At 37.7% G+C, this 15875-nt stretch overlaps 1 protein-coding gene across 7 annotated transcripts in view; it reads left to right on the top strand.

Annotated features, from left to right (window-relative positions):
- Positions 1-7865, top strand: part of ndrg4 (NDRG family member 4) — a 44845-nt gene extending 36980 nt beyond the window's left edge. For 4 of the 7 annotated variants that reach the window (XM_012960850.2, NM_001006703.1, XM_012960847.2 and 1 more), the window contains 4 exon segments: positions 143-178; positions 869-920; positions 2666-2710; positions 5339-7865. In XM_012960850.2, coding sequence (XP_012816304.1) covers positions 143-178; positions 869-920; positions 2666-2710; positions 5339-5493 — 288 coding nt within the window. In that variant the 3' untranslated portion in view covers positions 5494-7865. 7 annotated transcript variants of the gene reach the window in all.
- Positions 7866-15875: the final 8010 nt, after the last annotated feature.

The following is a 15875-nucleotide window of genomic DNA, read 5'->3' on the forward strand; positions in this document are numbered from 1 at the left end:
TTAGATTAGTTGTACTCCCTATATAGTTTATTTGTGATACCCAGGGTCAGATTCTTGGATATAGGCTGCAGTTTTGAGGGAGATATTGCTATATTTCCTTTCCTTCCCTTGCTGGTATCTGTAATTGTCTCCTATTTTGCAGATGGCTGATTCTGGTGGCCTTCCACAGGTGACACAGGTAAATTGTGTAAAATGTTGCTTTTAACTTTGAGAAATCTAATTTGTGTCTGAAAACTATCACCTATGGTTAGTGCCATTTGGAGGGTAGGGGATTTAACATTTTCAACCAACCAATTTTTTTTTTTTTTTTTTAATCTTCCTCTCTTATTCGTATAATTTAATTTAACTATATTTTACATTTCTTGTGCATAGAGATACTTATAGAGATAAATAGACCAGTGATCCCCAACATGTTGTTCACTTCCCCCTCTGATGTTGCTCCCAGTGGTCTATTTTTAAATCTCTGGCTTGGAGATAAGTTTTGGAAGCAGAGAGACACGGTTTTACTCCAAGCAGAGCCTCCTGCAGGGCAGCAGTCCACATGGGCTACCAAATAGCCAGTCACAGCCATTATTCGGCATCCCCAAATAATTTTTTTTATGCTTGTGTGGCTCACCAACACTTTCTACATCTGAGCTCATTGGTAAAAAAAGTTGGACATCCCTGAAATAACTAACAATAATTATACTATTATTATAAGATAACCTATAATGCACCAGGCCATATTTCCTGTTAGACCATTCATTGGACAGACGTGGGGGTAAAGTGTGTATGTTTGCAGTCAGAATTTGTCATTGAGGCTTATACATAAAGATCAGCGAAGCGTTGGTTTTATATAATGTTTTGTGTAATGTTGTCCTCTAAACAGCCTGGAAAACTCACAGAAGCATTTAAATATTTCCTACAAGGCATGGGATACAGTAAGTGTATTTTATTTCTATGGAACTGAATTTGGCCTAGTCAAATACTAGTGTTAAGGCATGTCAGATTTGTGTGATGAATGGTAAATGTGTGTATGAGGCGCGAGGGCTGACTTTCTATGTTTCAGTATGTCAGATGCTAGTTATTTGTTTGCAATGATGGTGCGCAAATTAATTGTTTCATTTTAGGATAACCAACATATTGAGCCAAATCTTAAGTTTTGGATGTAAAATACAAAATTTCTGAAAGTTTTCTTGTACATGAAAAGTTTTTTTTTTCCAAGTGAGTATGTATTGATTCTTTAAATGTGTGTTTCTGTATGAATGACTGTTTATTTTTGAGTGCATGTGCATTAAACTGTCTAGAAAGCAGCAGAGATATCTGGTAAATACAGGATAAAATGCTTGGCTTATGTACAACAATCTTGCAGTATGGTGGAGGAGTATTTCAGACACCCTTTACCCTCTTATATGTATGTATGATAAGTGTCTCCATTGGACATCCTGTGATCATATCTGCTCTTTCTGTATGTTTGTGTTTGAAAATGTCCCTTATGATGGTATTTGATGTCTAAAACTTTAGCTGTGTGTTCTGGGAAAAACAACATTCTCTTTTTTCTGTCCACATCTGCCTCTGTCTATAACTTTATTCTGGACATATTTGCTGCATCTACCCTCTCTGTCTCTTCCCTCATTCATCTCTGTCCTTCTTCCCCGTTCTTTAACCTGCTATGTTTTCTCACTGTCTTCTGTGTCCCTCATTGAGTCTTTTTTCTTTCCATCACTTTTTGTCTCTGTATTCTCTCTCTCGCTATTCTACTTGTCCCTTATCTACCCTTCTTTTTTTCTGCATCTCTGCCTTGGGTTTGCTTTTATGGTCTTGCTACTCTTTTGTATTCACATTTTGCTTTATTACATCACTCTCACCCTTTATATCACTTAAGGTGGCCATACACGGGCAGATTTAAGAGGCCAATTTGGGTCCTTCAAACCAATTCAGCAGCTTATCTGCCCGTGTATGAGGCCCTCTGATAGGCCTCCCCAATTGATATCTGGCTAAAAATTGGCTCAATGTCATTCGGCAAGCTTGATTTTTCTGTTGAATTGAGGATCGCTTCGGCTCATTCGAACTTGTATGCCCTTCATTGGAGAAAAATTTGCTTGTTTGGCAACCCCACCAAAGAGGCAAATCTTACCATTTATTCTCTTGCCTTTTGCCATTGTTTTGTTTCACATATGTGTATTTTTGCTCCCTTCTCTTTTTTTTATGCCCCTGTCCATTGCTTAACTCCTGATCTGTTTGCTGATTACTTATGTCTCTGTATTGTTATATTAACTGCATCATGTTCTCTTTCCATGCTCTGTTTGTGAATTATAAGTCTTATTTCTAAATTTTGGTCTGCTGGGTTTTATTTATTAAATATTTGCTTTTCTATTTTTGTGTTTTCTGCATAAATATTTTTGTCATCACGGATGCTCCCATTTTACCTTGCTAATATTTCATTTCATTTTTTTTTACTATTTATTACATACCCATTTTCTGCCATCCTTGTCTAAACAACTCTTTCTTCCTCCCTCCGAACACTAATTTCTACAAATGTATTCCACTCTTGTTATCACTTCTCTTTATTGCTCTCTCTTTGCCATATACTGTATGTGTTCTTTTTCTCACACTCCCTTTGTTTTCCTGTCTTTGTCTACGTTCTCCCTTTTTGTTTCTTTCCTCTACTCCTCTCTCTCCCTAGTTGCTTCCCTGAAGGATCGGAGACAGAGTGCAAGTGCAGGAGCAGGTACCCTGATGCACTTTTCCCTCGTTCCCCTGCTCTGCTGTTTGTTGAATGCTCTCTGTGTTCCCTTCCACTGAGCATTGCATGTCCTCCTCTGTCCTCTTGTACACCACTCTTAATGCTGAGCCTGGGCTGCTGGACCCACCCTTTGCTTTCTTTGTTCTTCAAGGAAAATATTTAAATTCTTCATCTTTCTGTTTCCTAGCCTAAACAGAAAGAGCTAACCTAAGTGCTTTTGCTGGGCATCTCTTTTTCTTGCAAACAGGTCCAACCAGGTCAAGTCTATAGCAAGACACTATAGTTAGTCAGGGAAATAATTTCCTTTCTTTTTCTCCTATCCAATTCTTACACTACAGGGCATTAAATAAATAATGCATGTTATTCCTTTAAAAGAAAGGGAGAGACTACTTTCTCTAAACAGAAATTATAACATAAGGGGGACACTTCAAGGAAAACCCAGTTAAAATCATTAGTCCTTTTGTAATGTTCAGGTAAGACTGTATGTGGGGAATATAATTAATTTTTCTTACCATTAACTATTAATTATTCTTACCATTACCTAACAAAGGTACAGACCAGTGGATTAGTCTTTAAGGGCAGTAAAACAAATTTCTCTCTTTATGGGGTGGGGTTATAATAGTAACACAATATATATATGAGAGCTTTTCAATATGCAGGCTAAAACATCCAGCATCATCCAATGGCCAAAGGCTACTGTGAGTTGTGCAATAAATGGTGAATATTTGCAGATTTTATTATATAAGTAAGAATCAATATTACACCCCAAAAGGTATATTGCCTTGGGCCTCCCAACTGCCATGGGCTTGCAAAACATATCATTAGAAGTCAGACGAAATGAAATTCTTTCTTAATAAATCCAATACTAGATCCAATGACAGACTATGCATGAGCACCAAGCACAAAAATATCAGTCAAGCCATTATACCATTATTCAGTTTCTTAGTGAATCTCACCATTATAAACTTTTCAAGGGAGAATATACCCCCATTTTGATGTGAGCTCATTCAGCTGGGTTCATGTAAAAAAGGGGGGGGTGGCGGAGTATATTTTCTCAATATAAAGTTTTTTGTTTTTATTTCTTGAGTATTTGTGCTAATAATATAACATAATAACATAACTGATTTTGTTTTGCTTCAGTTTACCAACTTTGACACAGATATTGCATTTAAAATACATTCCTCAGTCTATTTAGCATATTGTATGCAGTATACTGCATATTTTCTATCCCTTTGCCATGACTGGGAGACAAAAGAGTAAAAAAAAGACAAAGCAATAAGGCTTTCAGTAATAATTTCAGTTTGATTTGTGAATTCAGTGAAATCCACAATCCACTAAACCTGGTGGGCTATGGGTAATGGTGAGGGTAGCCAATTGAGATCAGGTGTGAGTCAGCTAGTGGACATTCAGTAGGACTCTAAAATGCAACAGCAAGACAAGGCCTATGAAAAGATGCTCACTGCTGAGTCTCTGCATGCTCTGCCCTGATTGGTGAACAGAGTATTTTAATCTAGAAGCAGTTTGTGGACAGTGTAATTGGAGTATTTATGGTGCAAAAACTGTTTAAAAAATATACCAGAAGAAGTTATTCTTTAAAACAAATTTTAAGATATTACCCCAAGCCTTTTATTCCTCTTTAAGTCTTTAAAAGGAAAATATAACCCCCTTTCTGACATGAGTTTATTCAGCTGGGCTTATGTAGAAAAGGTGCATAAACTTGCTGAAAACACAATACATGTATTTTTTTTTTACACCAACATACATCTCTGGAAAGAGTCTCTGGAAAGCAGAGGGACTTCAAATCCCAGAATCCATCACTTCAAAATGCAACAGATAAAAAAGGGGCTGCATTACATTGTACTGTATGTCTCAGGGATGTTGGGGAAAATGTTTATACATACAAGTTATCATGTTTCAATCTGTAAAACAAAGCTCATGTCAAAATAGGGGGCATATTTTCTCTTTAAATTAAAATATAATTATACAATATAAAACTTTTGAATCTTAGATTGCCAGTCATCTTCTCATTTCATAAATGACTACATTATAAAAGCAATATTGCTTTTCTTTATGGTATGGTTTTAGAGCCACAAGTCATTAAAATTATAATATTCAATTAAATATTCCCTTTTCATTTTCTTTTTAGTGTTTTTGTGATGCAATGGATAGGCCTCACAAGGGTTTTAGATAATAAACATTGCTGTTAATTAATTTTTATTTTCATCCAGTTTCTTTATTTAGACATCTATAGAGAAGCCACATACTGTTATCTGAGCCCTGATTCCTTTAAAAGAAAGGGAGAGACTACTTTCTCTAAACAGAAATTATAACATAAGGGGAACACTTCAAGGAAAACCCAGTTAAAATCATTAGTCCTTTTGTAATGTTGCAGGTATTGCTGGTGCTCAGTACTCCTCCTCAGTGCCCAAAGTGTTAGGTTTTTGCCTACAAAATGGTAGAGGTTGGGGCTAACTAAGCACAATAGGTACTTGAGAGAGGTGAGAATGACTTCAAATGTCTTGAATTTTGGTAAATGACCTGGATTGGTTTTGTTTGGATATCTGGATACTGATCTTATACAGTGCAATAAAAATGTTTTTTCTCTGTCTCCAGTGCCCTCAGCAAGTATGACCCGGCTTGCCCGCTCCCGCACAGCTTCTCTCACCAGTGCTAGCTCTGTGGATGGAGCCCGTCCTCGACCCTGCACCCAGTCTGAAAGCAGTGATGGCATTGGCCAAATCAATCACACAATGGAGGTTTCCTGCTGAACTCCTGAGTACCAATGCCCTTTAACCCTCTAATCCCCCATTTACGCCATTCATTATCCTTCTTTACTGGTTTTGCTTCCTGTTCCCCCCTTTAAACAGCGTCTGGCGTTTCTTGGGGATCTTATAATCAGAATGACAGCGCATCATCTTGCATCTGGTCCAGTGCTTTTAGGGCTTATTCCTGCGATTGGATGTAAGAGGCACCCCAAAATGAGAAAGGGGAATAAGAGGAGGTAGAAATATGGTTAAATGTCAGCCAGGCATCTTATTACAGTAAAGTGCATTAGGAGTCTGATACAATGGGATTTATTTGGTGCTCTGCACAAAGTTAAAAAGAGTTAAGTGGTCCTCACAAAAAGGCCTTTACAAAAATTTTAGATAATAAATTCTATTTCTTTAGGAGGAAGACAAGGTCTTCTCAAGAAATTGATATCATGAAATTTGCTTCTTGGTGTGACAGCGCAGAGCACCAGTTTAAACAATTCCTCAGGGAAATCCTGCAGTGAGGGGTTTTAGGAGACCTTTATTATGAGGCAATGGCAAGATGTCAATTCAGGTACAGATTTTGGTTTCCTCCAAATTATTTTGAGAAAGGTTTTCCTTAAGTCTGTATGGTTTTCCATCAGCACTGGTTTGAAACCATTGCCTAGGATTGCTAATTGGCATGTCTTGAGGAACTGAATATATGAATATAATCATATCTAAAGTGGTAAAGAGATGGTCTACAGATGTGTGCATTATGGGCCAGAGTTGAGATGTAGGTTACAGTTTAGCACCTAAAAGCCTTGAGTTGCATATCTGAGTGACAAAGATACATAAAGGTATACGTGGAATAGATCTGACATCTCCTTTCTATTATAGGTGTTGTTAAGCTTTTTTTCTAGCTGATGTACTGCATGGTGTTCGGACCATGCAGTATTCCAAACACGTAAACCCAGCTTTGGTTCCATTTTGATGGCTGAGAGTGTAAAGTTGTAAGCAGAGACCATGATTACATGAAAGCAGGATTGAAAATAAAGCAGATGTTTTGGTAATTTTATAAACTGGAACCTTTGTGCGGATCATACTGATTTGTTAGGTCTTCTGCTTTAAGGTTATTAGGTGGTGAGTGTCTCTTCCTGTAGTCAGTTGTATACAGCAATATTATTATGTTGTACTGGGATCGGAATCAGCCAACATTCAAAGTATGTAACAATAAAAAGTGGTCAACTACAAATAACAATATTACAGAGTCAGGGAATTAAGGGTATGTAATCCTCAAGTCACCATGAGATTCATTAACAAGGACCTACAGATCACCTAGAGAAATGGCACACATTCTTTAAATATTTAGTCTTTTCATGACTCCATAGAGTCTAAGCCTTTAGAATTCCATTATTATTATGTTTTCAGCCGGTACATTATGTGTGGGTATGCAGTTCTCCTGGAGGCTGTATAAAGTAATGGTCTGCAAGTCTTCTCAAGATTGGATAATAGTGATCTTGAGGTTTGCTGGAAATGATTGTATATAGAAGAGTGACATGGATTTGTAGGACTGTAGCAGTGGCCTTCAGGAATATAGGACAGAATAAGACCTACAGTACATGTCTTTTTATAGGAAATACATTTGATCTCAGTTAGACTGGCCATAAAGACACAAGCAAAACATACTTAATAGATGTCTGTAACTAGAAACCGTGAGAGAGAAATAAGGCAAAATATGCTATTTGGCAGCAATGTAAAAGCAGTGAAAGAAGCTCCAGCACACAGGTGAGCAGTGACACCAGTAGAGGATTGTCTATGCTTTCAGCAATGCTCTGCACAGGCTATGTGATGCTATGAGATTCCTATAGCAGACTAGTTATTTATATACGCAATGCACTTCTTGTCTCCAGCATGCAAAGGATTAAGCAATGCTAGACAGGTCTGTGGCAAGGGGTTACCTCTTTTTTACATCATTTGAAAAAGTTTTAAAGCCGTGTCCTGTCTCCCCTGCATCTTCATCTTAGTGTATCTCCCTCTACCTCTTTCCAGAACCTTACTTGTCATATGCGTGTTCTGCCAAACTATATATATATTTCTATAAATACCTATACATAATACATTTAGGAATCTTCCATAACCCATCTTTACCTGTGGTTACCATTTAATGTGTTCTGTAACTTTTTTTAAGGTGGAATTTAATGGATCCTGGTAAATATTTCTCCTGTCTCTGTGCACAGTGATTCTGTTATACATATACAATATATAGGAATACTCTTTGGTGTGTGCATTATGGTGGTTGATGCTTCTAGTTGCATTAAAGCCATCATTACAAATACTCCTCCTTGAACTGATGAGAGATACAAGTACATTCATTTGTTGGGAAATCTAAATAAAACACTTAAACCTGCTCTTTGTGTTACATTTTATTTCTCATGAACAAATGACACAAATGGAGTTGAAATGTATAAATATAAAATTGTTGTTCTTTTATTTACTGGTAGCAATGTACCAATCTATCAACTCTCTGAAAAAGGCTAGAATCTGCGAAGGATCTATTGGATATTTATTAATTTTAAAATAGATTTAGACTCAATTTACTAAATCTCTAAACAATATCTGAGATGATTTACTGAGTATTTTCAAGGGATTTGCACAAATTTCATTAAAAAACTTCTGTTCAGATGCCATTTTTAGGCATGGCTTTATTAGGGTAAAATACCAATTGCATTAGGGTTGTAGCTACACATATCCTTTTACAGATGAAGTTCCTTGCAGGGGATTTACTGTTTAAATATAAAAATGTTTAAGTGTCTCAACCTGGATTGGCTGAAAAAATTACCCTCAGTGTCATCACTCCACATTAACTACATAACTACTTTGCTTTCATAATAATTGTTCTTTATTTCTAGAAATGTTTATACATTTAAAACCTCTTGATTCCATCATTGCCCCTTTCCTTAGAAGAATTTCCATGATGTCATGGCCCACAGAGTGCAGAGACTTCTCCTGTAATTATGGTAAAATGTCCTTTCCTCCATTCTTACTATCTGCACTGCCCTCAGGATAAAAGGTTCAATTACCTACAATAAACTGCTCCACCAAAGTGTCCAAACCTTTCTTTATATCCAGTTGTGAATTAAAAATGTAAAATAGATTAGTGCCATGTGAATATGGACTGTACTTTTTAAACCATTACACCATAATAAGAACAATGCAAAGAACAATGTCTAGTAATAACTAGTAATGACTATATAGATTACCCTCCTCTTTGTGGCACAGTAATGCCCACTACAGCATATTATTTCTTTGCTACTGTCACTTTTGTGTGTTTTACTTGTTCTTATTTCCCCATTCCCCATTTTCCCATTAAGCCCACAACTACAGACAAGCAACATTGCTCTACCCTGACTAAGCTTATAAATGCAGAAATGTACAGCACATAACTTGCCATACAGTGACTTCACTAATATCTCTGTAATAATAATAATAATAATAAAGCATCCATTTGATCCTTTAACATTTTATAGATTAATAACCCATCCATATTTGAATTATTTTCTTACATTAAATGTTATATATTTATATCATCATGTGTTTTAAGTCCCATCAAACATTAATACTATAGAAAAAGCCAATGCATATACAGGTATAGGCTCTATTATGTATAATGCTTGTCACCTTGGGTTTTTTGGATGAGGGAATTTGGATCCATATACAGGTATAGGATCCCTTATCCGGAAACCCGTTATCCAGAAAGCTCCAAATTACGGAAAGCCCATCTCCCATAGACTCCATTTTAATCAAATAATTCAGAATTTTTATACTGATTTCCTTTTTCTCTGTAGTAATAAAACAGATCCTTGTAATTGATCCCAACCAAGATATAAACAATCCTTATCGGATGCAAAACAATCCTATTGGCTTAAATTAATGTTTTATTAATTTTTTAGTAGACTTAAGGTATGGAGATCCAAATTACGGAAAGACCCCTTATCCGCAATACCCTTGGTCCCGAGCATTCTGGATAAAGGGTCCTATACCTGTACCTGCTAAAAAAATTATCTGAACAGTAAATAAACACAATAAGATTGTTGTGCCTTCAGTAAGGATCAAGTACAGGGTACTGATGGCCTTCCTGTAATGTTTTGGATAATGGGTTTCTGGTTAAGGGATCCTATACCTGTACTACATTTTATTATCAAATAATACATGCATTGCACAGCAACCTGATATTACTATGCTATGCTAGATACGAACTATGCAGAAATTAGAAGCTAATTGACAATGAACACTTTTCCTAATTACTAGATACCAGATTTCTTATAAAATCAATAATTACCTGAAAACATTAATATTACATTTTACAAGATAATTTTTAAAATCTTCCTAATGACTAATTCTATATCAATGCAAAACAGATAATATATTATAGGGCTGATTCACTAAAGTGCGATAATTTTTATCGCACCTTTTTTTGCGTTAATTAGCGCACAATTCACTACAGTATTATCGCGTGCGTTAAGTTGCATATTGCATGCGTTAATTTTCACGCGACCGCATGCAGTAGTTTTAACGCATGCATTAATTAGCGCACAGAAAAAAATACTAACGCATGATTAACAAACAGTAAGGCGCACTAAATATCGCATTAGGCTATGTGAAAATTAACACCTACTTCAGGCAGGCGATAATTATAGAAAAGTACAGTTAATGAGCTTTTGGCAATAAAATATGGACTTTGCAGTGTTATTTATTAAAGTATGTGTTTCCCCTAGAGTGATGCAGCCGCCAGTTTGCAGCAAAATGGTCATTTTTAATACAGTAATTTTCCGCAAGTATTGGCGTGTATGGCTAACATGGCGTGCGTTTATTCGCACAACTATTTATATGCGGTTACAAGTGATGAAATGTTTCGCCAGGCATGGATTGGCAGCGAATTTTTGGACGTGAGGCGAATTTTTTCATGCGTTTCGCAAAACAATCTGCCAATGGCAAAACCCATGAAAAAATTTGCCACGCAAAAATTCACCACATGTCCAAAAATTGACACAGGTGTCAAAAAATAATAGTCGCGGGCAACAATTTTTTTGGCCGCACAACATTTTTGCCGTTTCGTGGATCTTTTGAAAGATTTGCGAATTTTTCACCAAAGATAACCAGAACACATTTGCTCATCACTAGCGGCTACTATTTATAAGCATCTACTATTTATATGCTACTATTTATATGTGGCTACTATTTATATACACTATTTATATGCGGCGACAATTTATATGCTACTATTTATATGCGGCGACTATACGCGGGCGTTATTTAGCGCATGTACCGTCAAATACCGCACGAAAATAGTCTTCGCGAGTTAAATAACGCATGCAGTATCGCGCGTAAATTAGCGCAAGTATGCTTATAGTGAATCGTGCGTTGTCGCGGTAATTTAGACACGATAACATTTTTAACGCACGCTATAAATAGCGCACGTTTTATCGCACTTTAGTGAATCGGCCCTTATATCTCTTACTAAATTTCATTATTACTAAGCAAATTATCATAATAAGATACTTGAAATAAATGTTAACCAGATCACTCAGCACTTGCTCAATAACATCATTAAGTAGAACTGTGCAAATTAGGACCCCTCCAAATTTTAACTACAACCTCCAACATCACACAACAGCTGAAGCTTGCCATGGGTCTACTCATTCACAGCAACAAATCAGCAGGTAGCATTTACTGGTCACTTTCAATAAAGAAATGTAAGGCCAAAGTAATATGTAACCAAATAGTAGTTTGAGAAATAAAACTCAAACAGAATCAATAACGTGATAAAATCTGTCAATTATGTCAGTAACAATATCCTATCCTTACACTTAAAGGACAAGGAAAATCTTAGGCACCCCCAAGTGACTTTAATCGCTTACCTTGTAAGGAGAAAACAGCACCAGCCCGGGGTACCTGTAGCGGAGCGCTTCCTCCTTCCAGCTTGATTTTGCAAGGACTACACGACAGGCGCATGCGCAGTAGAGTGAAAAGCCGACTACTCTGTTAAAGTTCGGCTTTTCACTCTACCGCGCGAGCGAAGACGGAAGGAGGAAGCGGTGCCGGTACCCTGGGCTGGTGCTGGTCTCTCCTAACAGGGGCACCAGCCCGGGGTAAAAGGTAGGCGATTTAAGTCACTTGGGGGTACCTAACATTTTGGCACCCCCAAGTGACTTTGCCTTTCCTTCTCCTTTACGTGGCTGATCCCTTACACTTAAGTGGCTCAACCCTCATCAACACAAAATTTGCGTGGTTCCAAAACAAGAAACAGCAAAATGTGTGTGGATAATATCACAAAAGCACAGAGATCTCCCTTTACAAACTGTAATTCAGACAAATTACTGAAAAAGGGAAATGCATCTGCATGAGAAGTTGCATGTTATAATAGGTCTGGCAGTGAGGTTGCAACTTAAAATTAAAGGGGATCTCCACCCAAAAACTGACTTTTGCACAATTAAGGAAAATATAAAACTATGTAACTCTCTAACATACGTTTATTACAGTCAAGTATGCCACTTACTGTATGTACAGATGCAAATGTGGGTGACTGCCTAGTTGCTCTCCTAGATAAAAGAAAAACACCCCAAAATGAAATTTTGAGCAAGGCTTTATTGGTTGCCTATATATTCTGGGAATTATGTATGATGCAACATAATTTTTATACATCTGTAACCTTGTCCAAATCTGACCAAATATTAGATCTCAAAGGGTGGGCTTAAAATAAAATGGATGTCAAAATAGTTGTCTAAAATGGATACCCTGCCTATTTTACGAAAATACTCTCTGGTTAAAATACCAGCATCAGAGGCACAAAGCACACTAGTATTTTTCAGACAGGAACAGTGGGGGCCACCATTTGATGACATATTGTGGTTCTAAGCATTCCATGACACACTGTGGCACCTACATTTTATGACAGATTCTGTGTGGCAAAAGCATTTCATGCTAGATTTTTGCCCTCAACATTGAATGGCAGTGTAGTGCCAGATGTCAATGACAGTGATTTCATTGGGGCCTTAAAGCAGGCACTATCGCAGTTATAAACCCCAAAACTGTTACAGCCCTTACACACATTACAATATTGCCAACTATCTCAAAGCAGACCTGCAAGTTGCGAGATGTCAGCTTTTGAACTGCTAGAGAGATGTTAATCTAAATAATTACCAATTCGCCATTGTATTGAACAAAAGCATTTCATGTTTGTGTGCTTTTGTTTGAGCCTGGTAACATGCCCTCTCCTCTATCATCCCTTAGCCCTTCTCAATCTGCCCTCAGCTTTCTCTTTCATCCTTCTAGGGCCCTCTCTAGAGCCCAATCTGCCCTCAACCCTCTATGATCCACCTTGGCTACCTCCTCCCTCTATGATGTGCCACAGCCTCACCTTCCCTTACCTAGCAAGATCTGCTCCTTTGGGAAAGGCTCTGTGGAGTCAGTATCAGTACATTGGCTAATATTTATGTTTTTAGGGTAAATGCTTAATGTAAATAAAGGGGCTTATTTTGGTGGGAACATCAGATTGTCTTAGATATATAATTATTGCATGCATAGATAGTTGTAGCCCATTTTCATACATCTTTTTGACACATTTATTAAATCTGTGCCGTACTTTGCAAGTGAATAGTATCAAATAGGAAAGAGAAACCAATACCTCCTCCAATTATGATAATTGAAATATCAATCTACACCATGAATTGGAATATTAAGCAATTAAATCAGGAGATAGACACACTTTTTAAGTGGCATAATGTGGTCACCTTTTTATCAGTTTACATCTGAATTACAAGAGTGGGCTGTGGGAGCACTCCAAGGCTAAATAGAATATACAAATACAATGGAAGTGCGACTGATCTGGCCAAATTAGCTACAAGCATAAAAAAAAGAGAGGGGGATTGATCAGTGCACATGTTCCTGGTCCCCTGTTTCATAAGTAAATAAATATCTATGCTAGTGCATGTATTTTCAAAAAACAGGGGTTTTTAGTTACAAAATTATGATCATAAGATTGGTAAGCCACCATACCACAAGGTAAACCCCATATGGTGGTCCTAACTATTTACCTCTGGTCATATTTTTCAAAGGCTGGCACTACCCATGCCTTTGATTGCCACGACCACAGCATTGGTTCTACAGGCTTAATCCTCCCCCGCTTGCGGCTTGTAAACGAGAAGACTGCCCATTAACCAACCTATTTTTTAAAGGCATAAGACCACCATTAAAGGGTCCAGGTCCTTCTCCAGCAGAATCCTGCATTGAAATCTGTTTCAATCTGTTTTTTTATATTTAATTTTGAAATTTTACATGGGGCTAGCCATATTCTTCATTTTCCAGGGTGCCACAGCCATGTGACCTGTGCTCTGATAAACTTTAGTGACACAAGTTGGAGTGATATCACATCCCTCCCTTTTCCTCCCAGCAGCTGATCAGCAAAACAATGGGAAGGTAGCAAGTAATTTCTGTTGATTCAGAGGAAGGTGAAAACCCAACCAACACTTTTGCCACTCTGTGTTGGTTTGGAGAAAAATTCCTTCCTAGCCCCTTAACGGCGACTGAACACAGTTCCTGTATCAACATGGTATGTTGCAATGGTTGTAATCACTTACCTGATACCCCTGGCCAGTTCTCATGTTAGCTACAAAACAAAAGCCAGCTTTTTGTGACTAAGTTCGGCTTTTAATCTACACGCATGCACATACTTGAACTGGAATGAAAAGTTTTGAAGAAGATGGCAACAAGATTGTTGTGCAGAAATATCCTGGGCCAGTGCAGATTTTAGTGAACAGGAGCACATGCCCAGGTTACCAGGTAAGCGATTTTCATCACTGGGCCTAAAATTTTGGCACCCACCAGTGATTTACATTTTAGTTCTCTTTGTTCAACTGTCTAGCGGTGTTTTTTATGCCTTCTCAATTGACCAATGTAGGATTAACATGCACATTACATACAGAAAATACAACTAATCAGTGATAAAAGTGGTAAAGAGGGCTCTGCTCAAAAAAGCTTGCAATCTGAAAGGGGAAAGAGAATGAGGCACAAGAAGTGATTAAAGGAGACAAGAATTAAACTAGGATTAAGCATATAGTGCTTTTTTTTCACTCTTGGCACTTTGGTTTGGCTCCCTGGTTGTTAAAGCTTGGCTTATACCTCTTTAAATGGATAGGTGCTAGCGTCACCTCAATGCCGTAAGATTTAAAGGCACTACTGTCTGTCCTCCATAAAGGGGTATGCCTTCTTTCCCACATTACACTCAAGCTAGCGCTGCAGACTGGACAGTAGCGAAGAGCTTAGATTCTGGCTTGGGATTATGCTACAATAAAGCAGGACAGCTCCATAGGCACAGATCTTCACCAAAATCCTTATGGGGACTTGCACTTTTTGCATCATTACCTATAAAGATCACGCCCCACCTGAGTCACCAGTCAGGCTTAACAAAGACTTAAAAAGCATTGAAATTTCACTTACTAGGTCAGTTACTCTAGACCACTAGAACCACTACATGTGGGATCCAAAGTGCCACATTTTGCCATTCTTTACCTTCTCCATGTATCCTACTTCTTGACACTTCTTTCCCATGCACATTACATACAAAAATACAACCAATAAGTGATAAAAAAAGATAAAACAGCCCTGCCCAACAGAGCTTACAATCTGAAAAGGGAATGGGGCATGAGGCACAAGGGGTAAGGGGTATCAGTATTTAGGAAGTATGCAGATATCCTAACACCTATACTTAATTGGCTATACAACTATCATACATGGGAAACACCTACCTAACGACACAAGCGGTTATTGCTTCAATCCCCAAGCTCGGGAAAACTCTGTCAGACTCATCTATTTATTAAATGTGGATTCTGGTGAATTCCACACTGTCAGAAGACTTTAACCTGGTGAGGGGGGAGATCCATACCTGTTAAAATATCTAAACTGTCAACCATATATTGCTTTCCTCACCTCTATGCCTTAGGCATAGCAATCACTTCTGCACTTCCTAGATGCCACTGCACTCCTCACACTCCCCCTTATCTCCTCATGGTTTATAATTTTGTAGCCTGTACATGGGCATCAGGTCCTTGTTTTTCGCAAATACATAAATACAATTAAAATGATCCTGCTAGCCAAAATACTTTACAAATTCTATAAGTCCCCTGTTCCCCTCAACAAACCCTGGTTTAAACATCTAGATACAATTGTCAGAGACTTTATTTGGGCTGGGAACACCCACAACTATTCACTCAGATCCTTTAGCCCCAAAAACTGAGGGAGGGCTTGATCTACTGAATGTCTCACACTACTTTGCATGTGTACTGGTGGCTCATAATTGATCTAAATAACATTGCATTAACCACATAAGCAGAAACTATATCCTTATACAAGGTACTAGTAAA

The sequence above is a fragment of the Xenopus tropicalis genome, chromosome 4, assembly GCF_000004195.4.
Source record: "Xenopus tropicalis strain Nigerian chromosome 4, UCB_Xtro_10.0, whole genome shotgun sequence".
NCBI lineage: Eukaryota > Metazoa > Chordata > Amphibia > Anura > Pipidae > Xenopus > Xenopus tropicalis.